The sequence below is a fragment of the Typopeltis vanoorti genome, chromosome 19, assembly GCF_054136105.1.
Source record: "Typopeltis vanoorti isolate ZY-2024b chromosome 19, IOZ_Tvanoo_1.0, whole genome shotgun sequence".
Classification (NCBI taxonomy): Eukaryota; Metazoa; Arthropoda; class Arachnida; order Uropygi; family Thelyphonidae; genus Typopeltis; species Typopeltis vanoorti.
The window spans coordinates 91,771,164-91,793,683 of NC_143567.1; the positions used below are offsets into that span (position 1 = coordinate 91,771,164).

General features: G+C 36.1%; 1 protein-coding gene across 3 annotated transcripts in view; it reads right to left on the bottom strand.

Moving 5' to 3' along the window:
* LOC150096339 (uncharacterized) overlaps nt 1-22,520 on the bottom strand; it is a 110,396-nt gene that overhangs the window by 63,035 nt on the left and 24,841 nt on the right. For all 3 annotated transcript variants that reach the window (XM_090409401.1, XM_090409403.1, XM_090409402.1), the window contains exon 3: nt 2,420-2,636. In XM_090409401.1, the coding sequence (XP_090265527.1) occupies nt 2,420-2,636 (217 nt within the window). The remainder of the gene's footprint in view (nt 1-2,419; nt 2,637-22,520) is intronic.

The window sequence follows — 22,520 nt, forward strand, 5'->3', positions numbered from 1 at the left end:
CATCAGCAAACAAATGAACCGTTCCTCTCAGATTCTTTCCTATATTGTTAATGAACAAATTAAATAGTAGTGGTACAAGAACAGAACCTGTGGCACACCACTAGTCACAGGCCGTCTTTTGGACTCTAGTCCAGAATAAACTACTCTCTGATATCTCTCCATCAACCACCCACCTATCCATCTCACCAACCCTATATCTATCCCCATATGTTGCAGTTTACGGATTAGAATTCCATGTGGTATCCTGTCAAAGCCCTTAGCCAGGTCCAGCAGTATCCCTGTAAACCCATTACCCCTATCCAGTTCAGCCGTCACTGTGTTATAAAACTTGAGCAAATTACTGAGGCCTGATATATCCTTTACAACACCATGCTATCCCCCATACAGTATCTCATTTTCATCAATCTATTCCTGTATTTTTCTCTTGACTACTTTCTCCAAGACCTTGACAACAACTCCTGATATGCTGATTGGTCAGTAATTTGCAACAGCTGTCTTGGATCCTCCTTTATGCAGTAGAACTATTTTCCTCTCTTTCCACCCCTTCGGGACTAAACCAGACCCGAGATTCAGATTGAACAATATGGTGGACAGAAAGATTTATAATGACTGCACTTAAGTGGATTGGGAGTAAGGTGTCTAGAAAAAGCTTTGTTCGCTGAGACTGTGGAAGTGCAAAGTTAGGAAAACTATTAGGGTGGATGCAAATGAATGTGTGCAAAGGCACCCATAAAGCAAATGAGTGTGTAAATGAACAAAAAATGCAAGATCTAGTCTCTCAAAAACAATATAGAATGGGGTAGTCAATTCAGGATGTAAAGGTGGCTGTGGGCCAAAAGCGATGCTACTGTATCAGAAATAAGAGGGAGGAGTTTTTTGGCATTTTTTAGTGCAACCTCGTCAAAAATTATAGGCAATGGCAAGTTGTGGAGTAATTATTATGGGAGACTTCAAAGACAGATTGGAAGGAGGAAAAATCACAAGGCAGGAAGGAAATGGAATTTATATACTTACTGAGAGATAATTACTTGAGGTAGAATGTGATAGATCTAGTTACAGGACCAGGTGACCTGTCCATAAAGGTGGCTATATTGCCTCCAACTGGGGAAACTGATCATGTGGTCTTGACTTGGGAGGTAGCAAAATGTGGAAATTACATGGGGTATGTGTGGAACTATAAGGCGGGTGATGATATACTTTGAAGGCAATTGATGATACACTAAAAAGGCAGGTTGAAGCAGTTTTAAGGCATAAAGATCTGCAAGGGAAGAAAGTTCGCAGTGCATGGGGGGGGGGGGGGTAATAAGTCAAGAGATATCAGGAAGAAACAATATCAAGCTGTATACCCAAGGTCAGGAGAGTAAATTGGGTAGGAGTTAGATGAATGAGTAATATCATTAAGCAACAGTTGCAAAAAAAGAAAATGTTGTGGAGAAAGGTGACCAGTTAACTTATGAACAGTATAAGAAACAGGCAAGAAAAGTTCATGATAAGGAAGACAAAATCAGATTATGAGAAGTTAGCTGAGCAGGAAAAAGGAAATTCCAGAGTGTTTTCATTATGTGGCAAGTAGAAGGAAGAATGACTATGGAAGGACAACTTTAATGAATGCAGATAGTAGAGAGGAAATAGAAGCAGATGGAATTGTGGAGCTACTGAGTAACCATTTTGCAAGGGTATATCATCTAAGTGCAGATATACTGTTATGGCAGAGATAACTAGGACTGATGTGAGAACAGAGGTTGATGAATTGAAGGTACTTAGGATATTGCAAAATCTGAATGTAAATACAGCTGTGGAATTAGATGGGATATCAGCTTGTGTTTTAAGGGAATGTGCAGAGGAACTGGTGATGCTGTATAATTTAAGTCACAGCTCTGGCAAAGTTATGCATTTTGGGAGATAAAGATTACAAGCTGTGTACCACATTGAAGGAACTGTACTCCAGGAAATTGATGAAGCCAGGGAATTTTGGATAGTATTGGATAGAGAGTTTAAGTTTAGAAGGCATACTGTTAAAGTAGGCAGGGTAGCTTACAGGATTACTTGCTATTAAAGAACATACTAACAAGCAGAGATAAGGGAGTTATCATTCCTCTTTATAAAGTCTTGCTATGACTACATCTAGATTACTGTCCTCAGGTCTTGTTACCTGATTACCCACATCTGATATTAGCATCAATGTTCATAGTGCACTGTCTAATAACACATTCAACCCAAACTTATGTATAAATCGTTAATAAGAAACAGATTGCTTATAAATGGATGTGAAATGTTTCAGTACAATTACTTTGCTTTACACCATACATTTTCTAAGAATATGTTTTCATCTTGTTAGATATGCTAACAGGGATTAAAATATAGACTGTTAACTATATAAAAATGAAACATGGGCAACAGAAATTATTAAAGATCTTACCTTGATTAAGAGAATAACATGGAATGGTGATCAAATTTAAAATGCGAAACAATTCAAGGAAACACACAGTGGTTGCCATCTGACACGTCATAATGAAAAATGGATAATTAAAGTCATAAGAGGATACAATAACTTTATTAATAAATGCCATGGAAGTAGAACATAATCCATAAAAGACTGCTGCTAGTAGACCATATTTCCATGCTGAAGAGGAACCCTATAATTAAAGAACTTCTAATTTAATAAATGGCTTTCAAAATAAACAAGTATAAACTAGAGGCAACTTAAGTTTTCAGATTATATGAGGGTGGTCTGAAAGTTCTCAGCCTAACAATTAAAAAACAAAGTTATAATTTCAAAATTCTTTTTATTTTTCAACATAATCTCCCTTAAGACTAATACATTTATTCCAGTGATGCTCTAGTGGTTCACAGTATGATCTGCAAAATACTCCCTTCACAGCTGCAATCACCTCTTGATTCGAAGAAAAACACTGACCAGTGAGGAAGGATTTTAGTTTTGGGAAGAGATAGAAGTCAGAGGGAGCCAAATCTGGAGAATAGGGTGGATGTTCTAACAATTCATAGTGCAGGTTCGATCCCTTAATTTTCCCATTGCCAAACACTTTTGAGGGCATTGTCCTGATGAAAGATGATTTTTTTCTTCTAAAAACAGGGTCTTTTCTCAGGAATTTTTTCATCTAGTCTGGTTAAAAGATCGGAATAATATTCCCCGGTTATTGTTTTACCCTTTTCAAGATAATTAATAAACAAAATGCCTTTACCATCCCAAAACAGGGAACCGAGCTGATGGAACCGACTTTTGTCTTCTTTGGCACTGAACAACTGGCTTCTGTCCACTGTTTTGACTGCTGTTTGGATTCTGGTGTGTAATGGTGAATCAAAGTCTCATCCATAGTAATAAATCAACACACAAAATCAGTTTTATTCTTGTTAAAACACTTCAAGCACTGTTCAGAGATTTTCATGTGAGTGCGTTTTAGATCTGCTGTGAGCAAGCACAGCACAGCACCCATCTTGCACAAAGCTTTTTCACATGCAATTCTTCATGCAAAACATATCCTGTATGTTCTTTTGAAATGCGTATAGTCTCAGCAATTTCATGCACTTTGATACCAATACCATATCGTGAACTCGATCAATGATTTCTGGTGTTGTTACACTTTTTGGACGTCCTTCACGTGGATCATCTTCAAGGCTGGTACGGCCACATTTAAACTTGGCAGCCCATTTCTTAATTATCAAAAATGAAGGAGAAGAGTGCCCATAAACTTTTATGAACTTCGAATGAATTTCTTTTGGCGTTAAACCTTCTTTTACAAAGAATTTTATAATCGCAAGATACTCAATTTTATCCATTTCAAAGGATACAACAACACTTTTGTTTCAGACAGCTGTATAGAACAAACTACTTGATAGAATGACTTGTAATTTCACACGCATGCTAATGACAGGTGTACCAACTTAGGAAAAAAAATCTCATGCCGATAGTGTTGCCATCTATGGTCGAGGCCGAGAACTTTTTTAGACCACCCTCATACATACATACATACAAATAATCTCTTGCTTCATTTATACTGAATTAAAACTGTACCTTGAAATCACATACAGGCTATATTTAAGTGAAAATCTTGAAAACAGTGATGAAACTAATCATAGCAATGTTTTATGGATAATTATTGCCACAACTGCAGCATTCCTACTCGAAAAAAGCATGCAACATATTACATAACAACTGACACAGATATCATACTGTTTTATATGCACTTCCTACACCTCCCACCCCCATAAGATTCACATAGGAAAACTGTTCAGCTAACAGTATTCTTGAACTGAGTAGGAAGAAGAAATATTTAGATTTGAATTTCCAAATACAGTCATACCCCGAAGTTACGCGGTAGGTGGGACCAACAAAAAGTGTGTAAGTCGAATTCGTGTAACTCGGGGTATAATTTTGCATGTAATTTATATATACAAACATACAAAATATTAGTTAATTGGGACAAAGGTTTACAAAAACACCTATACTTTTTAAGAAAAATAATCATAATTGTAGTTTGTCGTACATAAAAAAAATAAAGTTATTTCGATGTCAATGGTTTCATAAAATCTAATAGATTCGTCTGACAGCATAATGTCTTTTTTCTTGTCACACAAAATTTCTGCATAGTAAGCTAATGATTTTTTCATTCCTTACCTTGTGGCTACAATTCGTTCCTCGTTAGAATCTATGTCCTCCAAAATCTATAAACCTTTCTTTTATGATTGTTCTTACTGTGAATTCCTGTAGATTGACCTTCTTTACTAGCTCACAAATTTTCATTCTGCCTTCAAAATCCTTAATAATGTTGAGTTTTGTTTCCAAAGTCAATGTGTTTCTTTTCTTGCTAGCCGTGGAAGAATCGGACTTGCTTCCTTTGGACAACATTATTATTTTTCATGTGATAAAATTTTTATCAAGAACATAACATTAAACAATCGCAAGGTTTGTAGACTATAAAAATCGTGTATGAATGGAGACCGTGCGAAACATGTCAGTGCTTGTTCACAGCATGTGCAACACTGGCAAATGCGGCCAGCACCGGAAAGATACAGCTAGTGATGAGGTGTGAAGCGGGACAGGAATAAGCACATATAAAAAACCGTGTAACTCTGGATTCGTGTAAGTCGGGGTAGCGTAAATCGGGGTATGACTGTACTACTCTTTGGTTTACATGTATAAAGAAAGGATGTCCTAAGAAAAAAAACGAAAAACTGATAAGTCAATCCAAATTGAAATTTAAATGTAAAATAGGGCTTGCTGGTTACCACATTCTAAGAAGTTTAGAAAATGTATGGATAGCCAACATGAGTAAGTAACAAAATATGTAACAGAAAGAACATGAAGGAAAAAATGAATATGAGGAAAACGATCATCAATTAATCTAATTGCAGTATCTGTAGAGACCGGTTCCATGAAAATTCATAAAAAAAAAAAGTTAATCGAAAGACAATTCATCGAACAACAATTTGTCAAAAATGCAATTCATTGAAAAAACAATTCACTGAAAATTTTAACTAAAATTTCATTAAATTGATCCAGCCAAAGCGGAATTGCTAATATCATTTCAAAACTTTTTTTTTCAAAAATATTATAATAAAAGTGATCCATTTAGAAAGTTGTCGGTACTTCATGTACCGACAACTTCTACTAATTCCGCTAAGTCAGAGAGTTATTGTGATACATAATTTGGACACGTTATTTCTTTGTTGTTGCCCCAAATATAGCTGAACTGAAAACTGGAACGGTTAGATATTTTCTTGTAAAAGTTTCAAATAGCGAATCTGAGTAAAATTCATCCCATAATAATTGCTGTATTGAAGTCGCATATTACCACTAGTAACAATAATAATAATGGAGCCTGCATAAGCTGGGCTTTTCCTTCCAGAAACAGGTAAATCAGTCCCATGAACAGACATGAAACAGTTATCGGAGAAGAAAGACAATAAGAAACCATATTGTTCTATAATTATTCCCTATTAAAGTAGCATTGCTATCTCACTCTGCAAGTTTCAGTTTTTATTCTAAATGGATCACTTTTATCATAACATTTTAGAAAAGTTAAAATTTTCGGTGAATTGTTTTTTCTATGAATTGTCATTCGATGAATTGTTCATTTCATTAGTTGCCTTTTCGATGAATTGTCTTTCAATTAACTGTTTTTCGATGAACTCTCCAGATACCATAAAGACCTTTTTCTTAATGTTGGCCTAGTCAACAAAATTTTCACATGATTGCACATTACAACAGTTTGAAAATTTCATGCTAAAAGATTAATGGAGTGAAACAGCACTAGGAAAGGATTAAAAATAGCATTTAATTCTTCCAATATTTCATCTCAGTTACAGAGCCATCATCAGGGAGTACAAAATGAGACCACACGCACACAAAGGCAGCACAAAACAATGTTAGTGGCCTAGGATGTAAACTGAGCTCTCGAAGTATTAGTGTTTTCCATATTTTGGGAAGTTTTACACAACCATATTTATTCAAATTAGGCTGATTTTTAAGAGCAGCAGCAAATTATAAAAACAGTCTTTCTCTTCTAAATTTACTATGACAGAGCATGATAGTCTTTTTCCAATTTATTTTGTGAGCTGTATCCAAAGCATGGTCTACAAGGCCAGACTGATCATAATCATGACTGTAGATGTATTTTTTATGTTCTTCCATGCAGATGGTAGCTGATTTTCCTGTCTGCCCATAGTGGGCCAATTTGCAAGAACAAGGAACTCTATATACACCGGAACTGAGAGAGAGCAAACGGAGTTTGTCTTGAATGGAGCAGATAAGAGTAGCTAGTTTTAAGTGGTGCAAAGATTGTATTTTTTTAAGATTCTAGATATTTTTTCTGACATGCCTTGGACATAGGGGATGGTGATAGCATTACTAAAAACAACTGTGGTGTATATGACTGAATTCTGCTGCAAGAGAGGTTTCATTGGAACAAAGTTTTGGCTCATTGAGTTAGTGTTTTTATGACACCATACTGTTGAGGGGGGGGAATTGTCAATATATCTGCCTGTGTGAATAAGTTTCCTATATACTGAAAAGGACGGGGTGAACGATGCATCTAGAAAGACGCAACTATTATTAGTTTCCTTTTCCATTATCGACTGGATTCTAGGGTGAAGACTATTGAGGTGACAGAGAAAAGTGTTTAATGTGTCTGGGCCATGAGACCAAACAGAAAACACATCAACATATCTTAACCAGATAGAAGGTTTGAGAGGGGCTAAGTCAAGAACTTGTTTTTCAAAATCTTCCATTAAAAAAATTGGTAAGGATGAGGGGTGGGGGTGAGATCCCATTGAGGCACCCTTTATCTGTTTTAAGGGAATGTTAGTGAACAATGAGGCCATGTCAAAGCTCACTAGGATATCAGTATTATTATGTTTTCAATGGAACTTTTTAAATGGAAAGAGTTTTTTATGTATGATGTGGTATGACCAGTAAGGGGGGAAAAGAGATTTTGTTGTTTGGATAATTTATATCAGGGAGAATCAGTGGTATCTACTTATGAGGTTTAGGGAGAAAATTAGGTTTATCAATTTTTAGGTAAGTCGCATATCCAGGAAGAGGGTGGATGGCAACTGAATAGTTGGGGGGGGTTGTGATGTCAGGAGGCCAGGAAGAAACTTATTTGAGTAGGCTAATTTCTTGATTTGAGATTTAGTAGGATCATAATCTAAAAGGTCTGTAGGTGGAGCAGTCTAAAAATGATATCCATTTTCTTATTGTATTCAATGATTGAAGATAACAGTAGCACTTCCCTTAATGGCATAGTCATCACTAGGGCTGACATTTTTATGTAGTTTAATGAGGGCATTGAGCTGGCAGGAAGATAGATTTCGTTTGGGAGGCAAAGATCTAGAAAGTGAACTACAACGTCAAGCCTAATGTTATTAGCTATATCAGGAGCTGAGTTATGGATACAGCATTCGATGTTGAACATTAGGCCTAGTGCTAGTATTTGTTGAAGTGCAATGGCAAAATTGTGGCTGAGGCCATCAGTTCACATTACAGTCTGAGCTCTCAGCAATTCTCAACATGGAACTCTATACATTCTCTTTAATATTTCAGAAGTGTCAGCACAAAAAAGAAGTCCCGATAAAAAAAAAAACTTATCAATAAGTAAAACAGACTTTTGGATCCTAACTAACATGGATATTGATGGCATCTTTTCCAGACTTTCTTACTCATCTTGGCTCAAGAGCAAAATCCTGGCTATCTAATTTTTTCTCCTCAATAATAAATGATGAATAGCTCCCAAAATGTTTGACATGAATCAAAGATAATAACCATATTAAAACCCAATAAGTCAATGAACCTAATAATTACCATCCTATAGAATTACTATGCACTCCTTACAAATGTTTCGAAAGGATTATCTTTTCTAGGATTTCTCCAAAAATGGAAGCCATCTTACCCAGTGAACAGGCTGGATTTAGACCCAGCGGAAGATGCTGCGACCAGATCCTAGCTCTCACAACCCATATAAAAGCTGGATAGGTCTATGAAGGCAATATCTATTTAGCAACAGGTACTGCCTAAGAACAGCTTATGACACTGTATGGAAGAAAGGTTTACTATATAAAGCAGCCAAAACAATCAACTGCCAAAAAACTAAAATTACTAGAACAAATGCTCTCCAATACGAAAATAAAGGTTCATCTGAATTCACAAAAATTCATGCCAGCTAAACAGATTTAGGAATGGACAAGGCCACTGTATCAACTTATTACATCTGTGGAGAATTTCAGTCATCCCTTTTGCATGTGTGGTGCTGTCCAGCATCATATTACTGATGACTGCACCACACACCCCTTCCCTGGAGACCTCAGAAACTTGCATTTATTCCCAGACTGTCATTGATTAGTTAATTGAACTCTCAGTCTCTATATAGTTTTGCTCATTAATTTCTTGTATTTTTCTCAATATGCTAAATAAATAATAAATTCATACTGTTCTACAACCTCACTCTCACAGGCATCTTGTATCTGATCAATAAACAAAGAAAGACAGAAATTAATCACTACACTGTGCTTTAAACTTATTCAATGTGTCTGCATTCACAACACACTCAGGCAAGGCATTCCACTCAACAACCACTCTCCATTCAAAAAACCTTTGCCTCACCCCCCTGCTCATACCCTCCTTATACAGTTTCCAGAGATGGCCTCTTGTTCTACTCCCTCTACCATAAACTCCTGACTAATTTAATTCTCAGTCGTTCCCTGCCACCTCTTCCTCCTATTCACAAGGTTTTGTAATTTACATTCTTGAATCATGCTCCCCATCCTAAAGACCACTTACCACCTTTGTGAATCTTCTCTGGTGGTGATAAAGAAATGTATAGGCAATTTCATCAGAGAACAAGGGAATGGTGATTATTAAGAGTGATTGTTTTTATGGCAATATAGATTGAAATGAAGAGATAGCATATGCAAAAAAGGAAAATGTATTTCTTGAGAGACAACTATCTTAGGCAGTATGTAAAGGAGGGTACACAAGGATCGAGAGTTTTAGACCTGATCATTTCATCAGAGTATGTGATTGTGAGTGTGTTTTGCAATTCACTCCAGTTGATGAGAGTGATTACATGGGTTGTGGCTAGCTATATGAAGACTTCTGTGAGGAAAGGATATATATATAGAAAGTATTTTAACTTGGGTATAATAAATGTTAAAAACACCAAGCTATTTTAAACCTGGTTTTACTCAATATCCCAAGTAAGCAAACAGACAAACAAGTCAAGTTTGCACCTGCAAGTGTTGCAAGTCTAGCTGACCCTGCACGTAGTGCAAGACCAAGGCAACTCATGGTAAAAGTAGAATAAGCTCTGATCACTAATCTTAATATTTACCCTTAATGCAAAGCACATCTCCTGGAGGAGATGTATGATGCTTAGTATTAAAAGCAAAGGGCCACTACCCGGACCAGTTTCGACCTTTACTGAGGTCTCATCAGTGGGAGCCAGGCTAGAAATACCAAGATTTTAATAATACAGAGATTATAAGTATTTTACCAAAACAAGTTACCATAAGGTGTTTTAACCTTATTAAATAAAAATCTCAGGAGGAGATATAAATGTAGAAAGTATTTTACCTTATGTATAATAAATGTTAAAGATACCAAGCTGTTTTAAACCTGGTTTTACTCCATATCCCAAGTAAGCAAACAGACAAACAAGTCAAGTTTGCACCTGCAAGTTTAGCTGACCTTGTGTCTACTATTACCAGGAGTTGCCTTGGTCTTGCACTACGTGCAGGGTCAGCTAGACTTGCAACACTTGCAGGCTCAAACTTGGCTTGTTTGTCTGTTTGCTTACTTGGGATATGGAGTAAAATCAGGTTTAAAATAGCTTGGTATCTTTTATATATATATATATATATTTATATATAAGTAATTTTATAAACTTAGTTATTTTACTCCTAATCCCAAGTAAGCAAACAGTTAAGTTTGCGCCTGAACGTAGTTCAAGTCTAAAGGTGGTGCAACTCATAGCAAAGGTGGATAAAGTTCTGATCACTATTCTTAGTATTTTCCATAATGTAAAGCACATCTCACTAAGAGATGTATATTGCAATACATTAAGGGTGGGGTCACTACCCAGACCAGTTTCAACCTTTTTTGAGGTCTCCTCAGTGAGTAGCTAGACCATAAATACCAATGTTTTAGTAATACAGAGCCTTATCAACTTTACCTATACAAGTTGCAACAAGGTGTTTTTATTTTTAATAAAAATTTCTGGACGAGATATAGATGTAAATTAGTTTTTTTACCTTGGGTAATGTATATTAGGGTTACTAAGTAACTTTACAAACTTAGTTATTTTACTCCTAATCCCAAGTAAGCAAACAGTTAAGTTTGCGCCTGAACGTAGTTCAAGTCTAAAGGTGGTGCAACTCATAGTAAAGGTGGGTAAAGCTCTGATCACCATTCTTAATATTTTCCATAATGTAAACCTCAAAAAAGGTTGAAACTGGTCTGGGTAGTGACCCCACCCATAATGTATTGCAGTATACATCTCTTAGTGAGATGTGCTTTACATTATGGAAAATACTAAGAATAGTGATCAGATCTTTATCCACCTTTGCTATGAGTTGCACCACCTTTAGACTTGAACTACGTTCAGGCACAAACTTAACTGTTTGCTTACTTGGGATTAGGAGTAAAATAACTAAGTTTAAAAAATTACTTAGTAACCCTAATATACATTACCCAAGGTAAAAAAAACTAATTTACACACACACACATATATATATATATATATGAAAAAATTAGTTTGAATGACTATAATACCAAGAATAAAAAGAATAAAGTTTAATGCTGAGATACTACTAGTTTCGTTGAACAAAATTCAACTTCTTCAGGTATCAAAGACAAAGAATTATGTAAAATAACACAGACATAATAAAATTACATCAGCAGAACTAATATAAAAGACCAAAGTACAGTTAAAAGGAATGCATGCTAGAATTCTAGTTAAAGTTGACTACATGCGAGAGTTGTCACAAGAGTGCCAGTACTAGACAGTGGCAATGTGTGCATCAGAAAGATTGTAGCTAAGGCTGTTATTTATATGGGATGAATCAAGGGATATTTCTTTAGATTCAACTATCTTCTTTTCGAACTCATCATAACATCTATGAATATTAGAAGTTTGTGGCCAGTCTACGAGGTGTTGAAGGCCTTCATCTGAGTTAACAGAGAAGAGAATATGGCTTGAGAGAGCGCTGGCCCTATTGTAGGATACGTCTCTTCTGTTTTCCTCAATACGTAAAAGGATAGATTTAGCCGTCTGACTGTAATATGGTTGGCCACATTCACTCAAGATCTTGTAGACTCCTGGATACTGGAGAGAGAGATGTTTTATTTTAGGTCTACTTAGAATTGAAGTTTTGGAAACGTAGTGAAACAGCTAGAACTCAAAGAATTTACCACAAGGCTAAACTGGAGCTTTTATCCTAACGTATTGTTGACACCAAACGTAGTCTAGCCTCTTATTTCTCTAAGAAGACGTCTCTAGATATCCGTTTAAATAATTCTCTGGACACTTCATCTTGGAACAATTTAAAAGACATTAGCGCTCTTAAGACTTCAAAAGCACAGAACACTAATAAAATTAATCTCATCAGAAAATTTGAAGCTATAAAATGTATGCAGGATCGTCCCTCATCCCATCATAATTCTAACTATTTAAAAAACGTTGTCATAAATAATTCTTCCCATTCCCTTTCATCGGCAGAAGAAACTATACCTGCTAAAGGTCTCAATTTTGTTATTGCTCCTACCTCAATATCTAAAGAACTATTCCTAACTAAGATAGAAAAAGCAGCATCCTCACTTCCAAACCAAGAGGCAAACCTTCTATGTATGGAGGCTATTTTTACCAAAAATCATGCAAGACCCCCAACTGATAACATTTCTTATTCTGAAAGATCAGCTATTAAAAGAATATAAAACTTAAAGAAAAATAATGATATAATTCTCCCTGCAGACAAAGGAATGCTACTGTCATCTTAGACAAAACTGATTATCATAATAAAATTTTGCAACTACTAGAAACTGACACTTACTCTGAATTAAATAGTGACCCCTACAAGAGAATTACAAAACAGGACCAACAATTTACTGAAACCACCTCAGAGTTGCCAAGAAACATCCGTCTTTCCCTGAGATCGATTCATCCACTAATCCCATGATTATATGGACCAGTGGCGGCTCGTGGCTTGAAATCGTGGGGGTGCTGCAACTTTCGAAATATACACACACACTGTAAGTACAGTGTATACGTGTTTGGATAAAATATCAAAATTATGGTAAAACTTAAACATGAAAAAATATTGTTTATTATCGATAAATACAGTTTGGTAATAATTAAAAATTACTTAAAAATAAAATATATTCTTCTTGTTTTGTTTCATGAAAAAATATATTGTTTTATCGATAAAAGATAAAATTAGACAGTTTAATATAATTCAAAATTACTTAAAAATAAAATCCATTCCTTTAATTGTAATTAAAGGAATGGATTTACAATTTTTGGACATTACAATTAAATCCTTTAATTGTAATGTCCAAATATTTAAAGAGACAGAGTAAACACGATAAGCACTACGAACACTCTACTACTGGCGTAAACTGCATATAAACAACAGTGGAACTGCGCAAGGACAGTGCCGCATTACGCTAATAGCTCGCATCTCACTATGACGTGCATATGCGTAGCAATATGACACTGTGGTAAACACAGTGCTGCTAGCATCCCTCGCCCTCCTAGGCGCTACAAGATGGATTTTTATTATTTTTCATACAAAATAAGAGAATCGTATAGGATTGTTGATGATAAAATTAAATATTATAAGCAAATATAAATAAATTAATAAATATATTTATATATTGAGAAAAATTGGGGGTGCTGCAGTTCTGCAGTGCCTATGCACAAGCCGCCCCTGATATGGACTCCCAAAGATCCATAAATTGAACTCTCCACTTAGACCAGTTGCTGAGGGCATAAAGTCCCCTATCTAAATACCTTGCTTCTTTCTTGAAAAACCTATCTGGTGATTCCTTCTCTCATATAAAAAATTCAGCTGATTTTGTTTCCAAAATCAGATACGTCAAACTCGACAAATCAGATTTAATGGCAAGTTTTGATATAGTTTCTCTCTTCACGTATGTAACTACTCAAGAAGTCCTCCATCTTCTCAAGAACAAACTATTCAAGAAATTTTTTTCTTTACTCTCTCACTGTGTAAATTCAGGATACTTCAAATTCGAAAATAAGATTTACAAATAGAACTCAGGATTGGCTATGGGCAGTCCGCTCTCTCCGATTCTTGCTGATATATTCCTTAGAACTTCGAAGAAAAGGCGATAAATTCCTCTACACTGAAACTCAAAATCTGGTACCATTATATAGATGATGTATTCCTCATTTGGAAACACGGTTTAAATAACCTCAATATTTTTCTAGACTATCTCAGTGTTTCATGAGAATATCGATTTCACCTACGAACAGGAATCCAACAACTGTCTTTCCTTTTTGGACTTTTTTGAACTCACAAGATTCACTGATAACATCAAAATCTCTATTTTTAGAAAACCAACATTGGTTTTCTAAAAATGTTGCTTCTTCCCATCTCTACCCTCTGCAGAAATTTGTAATTATTTCAACCCTGGCACATCGCGCCAGATCTTTATTAACAGATGAAACAGAGATTGAAAATGAGATTAATTTACTAAAAAGGACTTTTGTCAACAATGGTTTCTCTCTTAAGAAAATTGATAAATTTATCTCTCACTGTCGTTCTCTTACTATTGAAGATTCTTCTTCCCCAAGAGCATTCCTATCTTTACCATACATTAGCTCTCTCTCCCCAAAACTGGCAAAAATTCTTAGGAAATTTAACATTAGAACTTGTTTCACTACATTTCCAAAACTTCGATCAATACTAAGTAGACCTAAAATAAAATATCTCCTTCTCCAGTATCCAGGAGTCTACAAGATCTTGTGTGAATGTGGCAAACCATATTATGGTCAGACGGCTAAATCTATCCTTTTACGTATTGAAGAACACAGAAGAGACATATACTACAATAGGACCAGGGCCAGTGCTCTCTCTCAAGCCACGTTCTCTTCTCTATTAACTCGGATGAAGGCCTTCAACACCTCATAGACTGGCCACAAACTTCTAATATTCATAGATGTTATGATGAGCTCGAAAGGAAGATAGTCGAATCTAAAGAAATATCCCTTGATTCATCCCATATAAATAACAGCCTTAGCTACAATCTTTCTGATGCATACATTGCCACTGTCCAATACTGGCGCTCTTGTGACAACTCTCGCATGTAGTCAACTTTAAATGGAATTCCAGCATGGATTACTGTTTTAAACTGTATACTTCGGTTTTTTATATTAGTTCTGTTGATGTAATTTTATTATGTCACTGTTATTTTACATAATTCTTTGTCTTTGATACCTGAAGAAGTTGAATTTTGTTCAATGAAACTACTAGTATCTCAGTATTAAGGAAGCATAAATGGAATTCCACCATGGATTACTGTTTTAAACTGTATACTTCGGTTTTTTATATTAGTTCTGTTGATGTAATTTTATTATGTCACTGTTATTTTACATAATTCTTTGTCTTTGATACCTGAAGAAGTTGAATTTTGTTCAATGAAACTACTAGTATCTCAGCATTAAACTTGATTCTTTTTATTTTCGGTATTATAGTCATTTAAACTAATTTTTTTCATAGCATTATCTTCTGAATAAATATGTACGCCAATATACATATATATATATATGGAATTACAAGGCTGGTGATTATGAAAAGCTTAGGAAACAGCTTGGAGCTGTGGCATAGAATGAGATGTTAAGTGGGCAGGGAGATAAATGGTTTGTGGGAACTGACTAAAAGATAATTAAAAACATCAATGTGCAAATTTTCAAAAGGTCAAAAGAATGAATAAAGTAGGTGTCGAATGGATGAATAAAGGGATTAAACATGAAATTTGGAAGAAGGGGATACTGTGGAGGTAGCACAAGATGAATAATGGTAGCAACCACTTGCATAAGGAGTATAAACAGCAGGGCAGGAAGGTGATCAGTTGGTAAGCACAGCAAAACTACAGTATGAGCAGAAATTAGTAAATCAGGCCAAGAAAAACCATACTTTTTTTTTTTCAGATATGTGGCAATTCGAAGGAAGAATGATTATGGTAAGATGATGTTAATGGATGAAAATGGTATGCTGACAATTCTCTGAGTAACAACTTTTGTAATACATTGCCTGAACTTCAGCTTTCTATCCACCATCACTACATTACAACACACTACAATACATCTTTCTATATCCTCTAGTCAAAGTGCATGACTTTACATTTAGCAACTCTGAAATGACATCCCCATTCAAATGTCAAAACAACAAAAGATATTCAAATTCTCTTATAACGGCATGACATCAGGGCTCTCTCCAATTTAGCATCAGAAGTATCTGAATATCTTCTTTCAAGTTACAAACTACAATATATAAATTAAACAGTGATCCCAGAACAGAAACCCTGGAGTCGCACTTTCTCCTTCGAGACTCATTACCATACACAACTAAGTAGCTTCAATCAGTCAATCGTCTCTGTGTGTGAGCTATAAATCAATTATCCATTCCTCTCCTAAAATTATACTATTGCCACAATGATTTGAATTTCTTTCTTATCAGTAATGCTATTTTACCTTTTATCTTCCTTCCTCCTCCTGCTCTTCAGGGTGTGTTCCTGTTGCCAGATTCCACTTAAACAACCAAGTCTATTATTATGCATATTAAGGGAATGCATGAAATAATATCCCATGGCCTTATTCAAGCTTACTTAAAATTATAAACACTTTCTGTTCATAATAAATTTAGTTTAGGATTAAACTAAATTTATTATATTCTAACCAAGTGAAAAATAAACTTTCAACAACTTTCTGTTCATTCATTCATCTCTCTCTCTTCTCCATGGTATATCAATGCTATTCCCCTCCCATTAACATGAAACACACCAATATTTTTTTATATCTTCAAGTGACATTATCTTATGCCATCTCCAGCAACAGATTCTTTATTTCCTCATATCTTATTAAATTGTATCATAATTCAGTTATTATGTAACTGGTTATATCATCATCATCATCAAATTCCTGCCATGTACCCTCAAGGGGTGTACAGGATATGACAGTACTACATGAAAAAATTACATCATTACTAACTTCCTATCTACAATTTTCCTCCAAATCAGTCTGTTACTTGTCAAGACTCCAACATTATCAGATCTTATATTTCTATCGTCTAAGGCACTTTGTACCGTATCAATCCACCTATATCTTGGTCTTCCTCTGGGTCGTTTTCCTGCCAACCTGGCAGAGAACACTTGTTTTGGTAACCTTTCCTCGTCCATTCTGTTTAAGTGACCATACCACCTGAGATTAGCTCTGCTAACGCATTCCTGGATGCCGACAATGTCAAGTTCTTTCCTAATATCCTCATTTTTAATATGATATTGCCATTGATGCCATCTTTTCACGCCTCTAATCTTTCTCAGGACTCTCATATCTGCGGTCTCTAGTCTTTGGTCAAGTGTTTTACTTCTGACCCAGCTCTCAGATCCATAAGTTAAAACTGGTTTGAACACTGTCTTGTATACAGCTAATTTAGTGTTCCAACTAATTTCTCTCTTATTCCATATGAATTTATTCAATTGACTTCCCACCATACCAGCTTTGCTGATTCTGTTGTCTATTTCTCTATTTAATTTACCATCTTCACTAAAAATCGTGCCTAAGTAGCTGAAATGTTTTACTTGTTCCACAGGTTCTCCATTCACAACACAGTTAACATTTTCAATGATTCTGCCTATTTTCATTGTCTTTGTCTTTTTATTGCTGACCTTCATACCATATCTATTACAACAGCTATTCAATTTAGTCAGAGAATCTTGCAGACTTGTAGCGGATTTATTTAGAAGCATAACATCATCCGCATAAAGCAAAGAGCTGACATTAACATCTCCAATTTTGATATCAGGTTTAATACCACTTTCCTTCATAATGTGATCCATATAGATAATGAATAACAGAGGGGATAACGTACATCCTTGTCTCACACCAGATTTAACATTAAACCATCTTCCTGTACTTCCTTCAATTCTAACTGCTGACTTACAACTTCTGACAATATTATGTTGGTTATCTTGAGGCGATTTCCAAGTATACAGTCTTCTGGGTGGAAGTTTAAACCAGGTATTTGCTATTGTTAGATCTTCTTCCTGACAGAATTGGACTAGGCGTTCTCCTCTGTCATTTCTGGTGCCTAAGCCATGTTCGCCAACAATTTCTCCATCACCCCCTCTTCCCACTTTTGCATTGAAGTCACCCATCACTATGTTTATATCATGTTTCTTTGTTAGGTTTTTAATCTCTTTTAGGTGTTCATAAAACTCTTCAACATCTTCTTCACTTTTGTCAGCTGTTGGTGCATAGGCTTGGATGATATTTATGTTAACGGGGTTTCCCTTAAGTTGTAACAGCATTATCCTTTCAGAAAATGGAATCCAATTTATTACTGATTTATTGATTTCTTCATCTACTATTACAGCTACACCATGTCGATGTTTGTTCTCATCATTCCCAGAGTAATACATTGTCATATTATCTTGTTGACACTTTCCAGATCCTGGCCATCTTGTCTCGCAAATTCCCAAAATCCGGATGCCCAGCCTCTTCATTTCTCTTGTGGCATTTCTTAATTTGCCAGCTTCATACAGAGTTCTGACATTCCAAGTTGCAATTTTAAAAGTGGACACCATTTTGAGCCCGGAGATTCTTTGGACCCCTGTCCCATTTAAGGGACGCCGGGAACTTGGGGCCAATTGTAAGGGTTTGCTCGCCATGGTGGTTGTTCTGGAGATAAGGTAGAGCAGTAGTTTCTCCATTTGCTTTCTGCTCCGCAGTATTACAGACGTACACAATATAATCATATTGCCATCTGCAAATCTCTGATCACAAGCTTTTCCGTCATCATTTGGCTTCAACCTTGTGTCAGTACTGACAATGCTGCTTCCCAATGTCAGGGGCAGTGACCCCAGTAGGTACTTATTTAATGGCGGCACTACTCGCCATGTCACCGAGTTGTCATTGGGCTTTGTGAGGTTTTAAGTGAGACAGAGTTGCCACTTCTGCTCCCCCACGCCCTGATAGCTCAGTCGCTGTTGGTCCACGGCTGCTTATTCGCCAGATTGCTCTGCTTATATTGCAGCTAACCTCCATATCTGAAGGCTGTTCCCCGATCCGCTACCTGGGGACATAGTCAGCTCAAAAGATTGGCTCAAATCTACATTTATCACTATCCCAAAGAAACCCAAAGCGAATTCCTGTGGTGACTTCAGACTTATTAGTCTAATGAGCCAAACATTAAAAATATTTTTGAAAGTAATTCAGAATCGCATTTATAGAAAAAGTGAAGAAACTCTAAGTGAAACACAATTCGGCTTTCGGAATAGTTTTGGTACTAGAGAGGCCCTTTTCTGTACCCAAATATTGATACAAAAATGCATAGAAAAACAGAAATCTGTCTTTATGTGTTTCATAGATTTTGAAAACGCATTCGACAAAGTCAGACACACCAACTTAATAGAACTCCTTCAACAAATAAGGCTAGACGAACAAGACATAAGACTAATAACAAATCTGTATTGGAATCAGTCAGCTACCGTTCAATTAGACAACATTACCACCAGTGATATTAACATCAAAAGAGGAGTGAGACAAGGATGTGTGCTCTCACCACTCCTGTTCAACATATATGCAGAGATAATCTTTAAAAAAGCATTGGAAGAATGTCCAGAGGGAATCACAATAAATGGAAAGATTGTTAACAACCTACGATATGCAGATGACACCGTGCTAATTGCAGATAACATTATGGATCTCCAAAAACTCGTTGACAGAGTATACATAGAAAGCCAAAGAATGGGAATAAATATAAACATCAACAAGACAAAATACATGATCATCAGCAAACATCCAGCCTCATCAATGAAACTGACACTCAATGGGAAAAATATTGTTCAAGTGTCAAGATATAAATATCTTGGTTGCTGGCTTAATGAACGGTGGGACCCAGAAATAGATATAAAGACAAGGATTGAAGTTGCACGGCAGTCCTTCATGAAAATGAGAACACTATTCTGCAATAAAGACATAACATGGAGGTCAGATGCCGAATGCTGAAATGCTACGTGTGGTCTATTCTGCTCTATGGAGTTGAAACATGGACATTGAAGGCGACAACCATCAAGAAAATCGAAGCCTTTGAGATGTGGCTATACAGAAGAATGCTAAAGATATCATAGACAGAAAAAATTACCAATGAAGATGTCTTAAAATCCATTGGCAAAGCTAAACATCTTGTACAAATAATCAAGAAACGAAAAACATCATATCTTGGACACATCATGAGAAACAGCAAATACCAACTTCTACAAACTATTTTGGTAGGAAGAATTGATGGCAAAGGAACTAGAGGAAGAAAAAGAATATCATAGTTTGACAACATCAAGACGTGGACAGGAAAGAGCAGTGCACAACTGCTCAGATTAGCACAAGAGCGCAGTTTGTTTGCCAGGATGGTCGCTGACCTTTGATAGATGATAGCACAATAAGAAGAAGAAGACTTACAACTCAAATAAAGACTAAGTATTGCTTGATATAATGCCCCATTGACACCATATAACTGCAGCATATTGAATAGCTTCTCTCTTGGCACCTTGTCATATGCCTTTTCCAAATCGACAAAACTTAAATACAGATCTTTGTTATATTCCCATGCTTTCTCGATTATTTGTCGTAAAGTGAAGATCTGATCCTGACAGCCTATATTTGGCCTGAATCCAGCTTGTTCTTCAACCAGCTTTTCTTCCACAATTCTTCTCGACCGTTTCTCAAGTATACTTGCATAGATCTTGCCAGGAACACTCAGTAGGGAAATACCTCTGTAATTCTCACATTCAGTTTTATTTCCCTTTTTATATATGGGTACTATGAGAGCTCTACTCCAATCATCGGGAATTCGTCCCTCTGTCCAGGCTTTCTGAACAATGCAGTGCAGCCACTATAAGACTTTCATACCACCATACTAAAGCATTTCTGGTCGAATATCATCTACTCCTGCTGCCTTTCCACATTTCAAGCCTTTGATGGCTTTTTCTACTTCAAGTATGGATATGTATTCCTGACTGCATGCCTGGTCAGTGTTTTTTTATCACTGTACTGTCATCACTGCTTGTTTCATTTAGCAGTTTTTCAAAGTAATTACTCCATACTTCAAGGATATCTTTTTCTCCAGTTTTCATGCCACATTTATCATCTCTAACTCCTTTTACAGCACTCTTTCCTCCATTCCTAAGCTTCTTCAACAACCTCAAGAATATTTTGCCACCTTCTTGATATTTATTTTCTATATTCTTGCCAAAGTCCTCCCATGACTTTTGTTTAGCTAGTTTTACACACTGTTTAGCTTTCTTAATTTGTCTCTGTATTCTGTAAGAGTAAAAGCTGACTTATTTGCCAGGAACTTTTGATATGCTTTCTTCTTTTCCTTCACTGCCTCTTTAACTTCCTGTGTCCACCAGGGAGTTCTGATTTTTTTATCCTTGCACACAACCTCACCACATGCCTCTCTGGCAGAATCAGTCAATGTTTTCTTCAGAGTTTGTCACTGAATCTCCAAGATTTGATTCCTGTTCTCAAACTCTTTCATTTTCTTTTCAATAATCTTTGTGTATTTTAGTCTACAGTTCACATCTGAGAGCTGCTCAACTTTTATTCGCTTTAAAACTTTCTTACGTGTTATTCTTTTCAATATGAAATTCAATTTTATCCTGCTCAAGACTAAATAGTGATCACTTCCAATTTCAAATCCTCTGTACACTCTGGTGTGCTGCACCAGGGAGAAAACATCACTATCAACAATAACATAGTCAATGAGACTTTTCTTATTCCTTGCCTCTTCTCTCCATGTGAATTTGTGCACATTTTTATGTTGGAACATGGTGTTAGAAATAACCAGTCCATGTCCTGAGCAGAAATCCAACAGATATTTGCCATTATTATTAGCTTTGCTCTTTTCTCCAAATTTTCCCAAAATATTTTTGTATGTCTCACAATCATTTCCTACTCTGCTATTTAGATCCCCAACAAGGACCCACTTTTCCTTTTTCATTGTGTCAGTTGCTTTTTCTAAAGCATCAAAAAATTCCTCCACTTCTACCTTAGTAGAACCTTCTGTGGGACCATAGGCACAAATAAGTCTCATTGTCCAGTTCCTCATTCTCATATTTGCCCACATTACTCTACTTGAGACTGACTGCCATTCAAGAAGATTAGCCTCATATTTTGTGTTGAATACTATGGCTACTCCTTATTTTCCTTGATTGTCATTGCCTGAATATAACATTTTGTATTTATTGCTCAGAAAGATCTCACCAGTTTTGGTCTTTTTTGTTTCAGTTACCCCTATTATGTCGATTTGGTACTTATCTAATTCCTCAGCTAGCTCCATTTCTTTGCCATTCAGGCTTCTTACGTTGATAGTACCGATCTTTAACTCTGGTGATGTTGAGTTGGGGTTTGTTTTCAGATTTGTTCCAGTAGCAGACTTTTCGCTGTTCGCCCTGGTTCCCTGGCAAAAACAACGGGGGCCTTGTTTAACCGGGCGACGCCCCAGCTGGCATGAAATTTTGTCATATTGTACCATCATTTTTTATTTTGGTTTAACCAATAAGAATACAATTTGGTCGGCTAAATCCCAAATTGCCAGCCCATCCTCGTTCGTTCAGTATCAAAGTAGATACCCAACAGGGTGCACCACGAGAAGGTGAGGATTGGACATTAGGTCAGAAGCCCTGGTCGGTTCTCTTCATTCCTTTAAAGGCTATGTGGAGGTCTCCTCTCAGTTATACAGCTTTGACCCTTAAGCACCCCTATCTTATT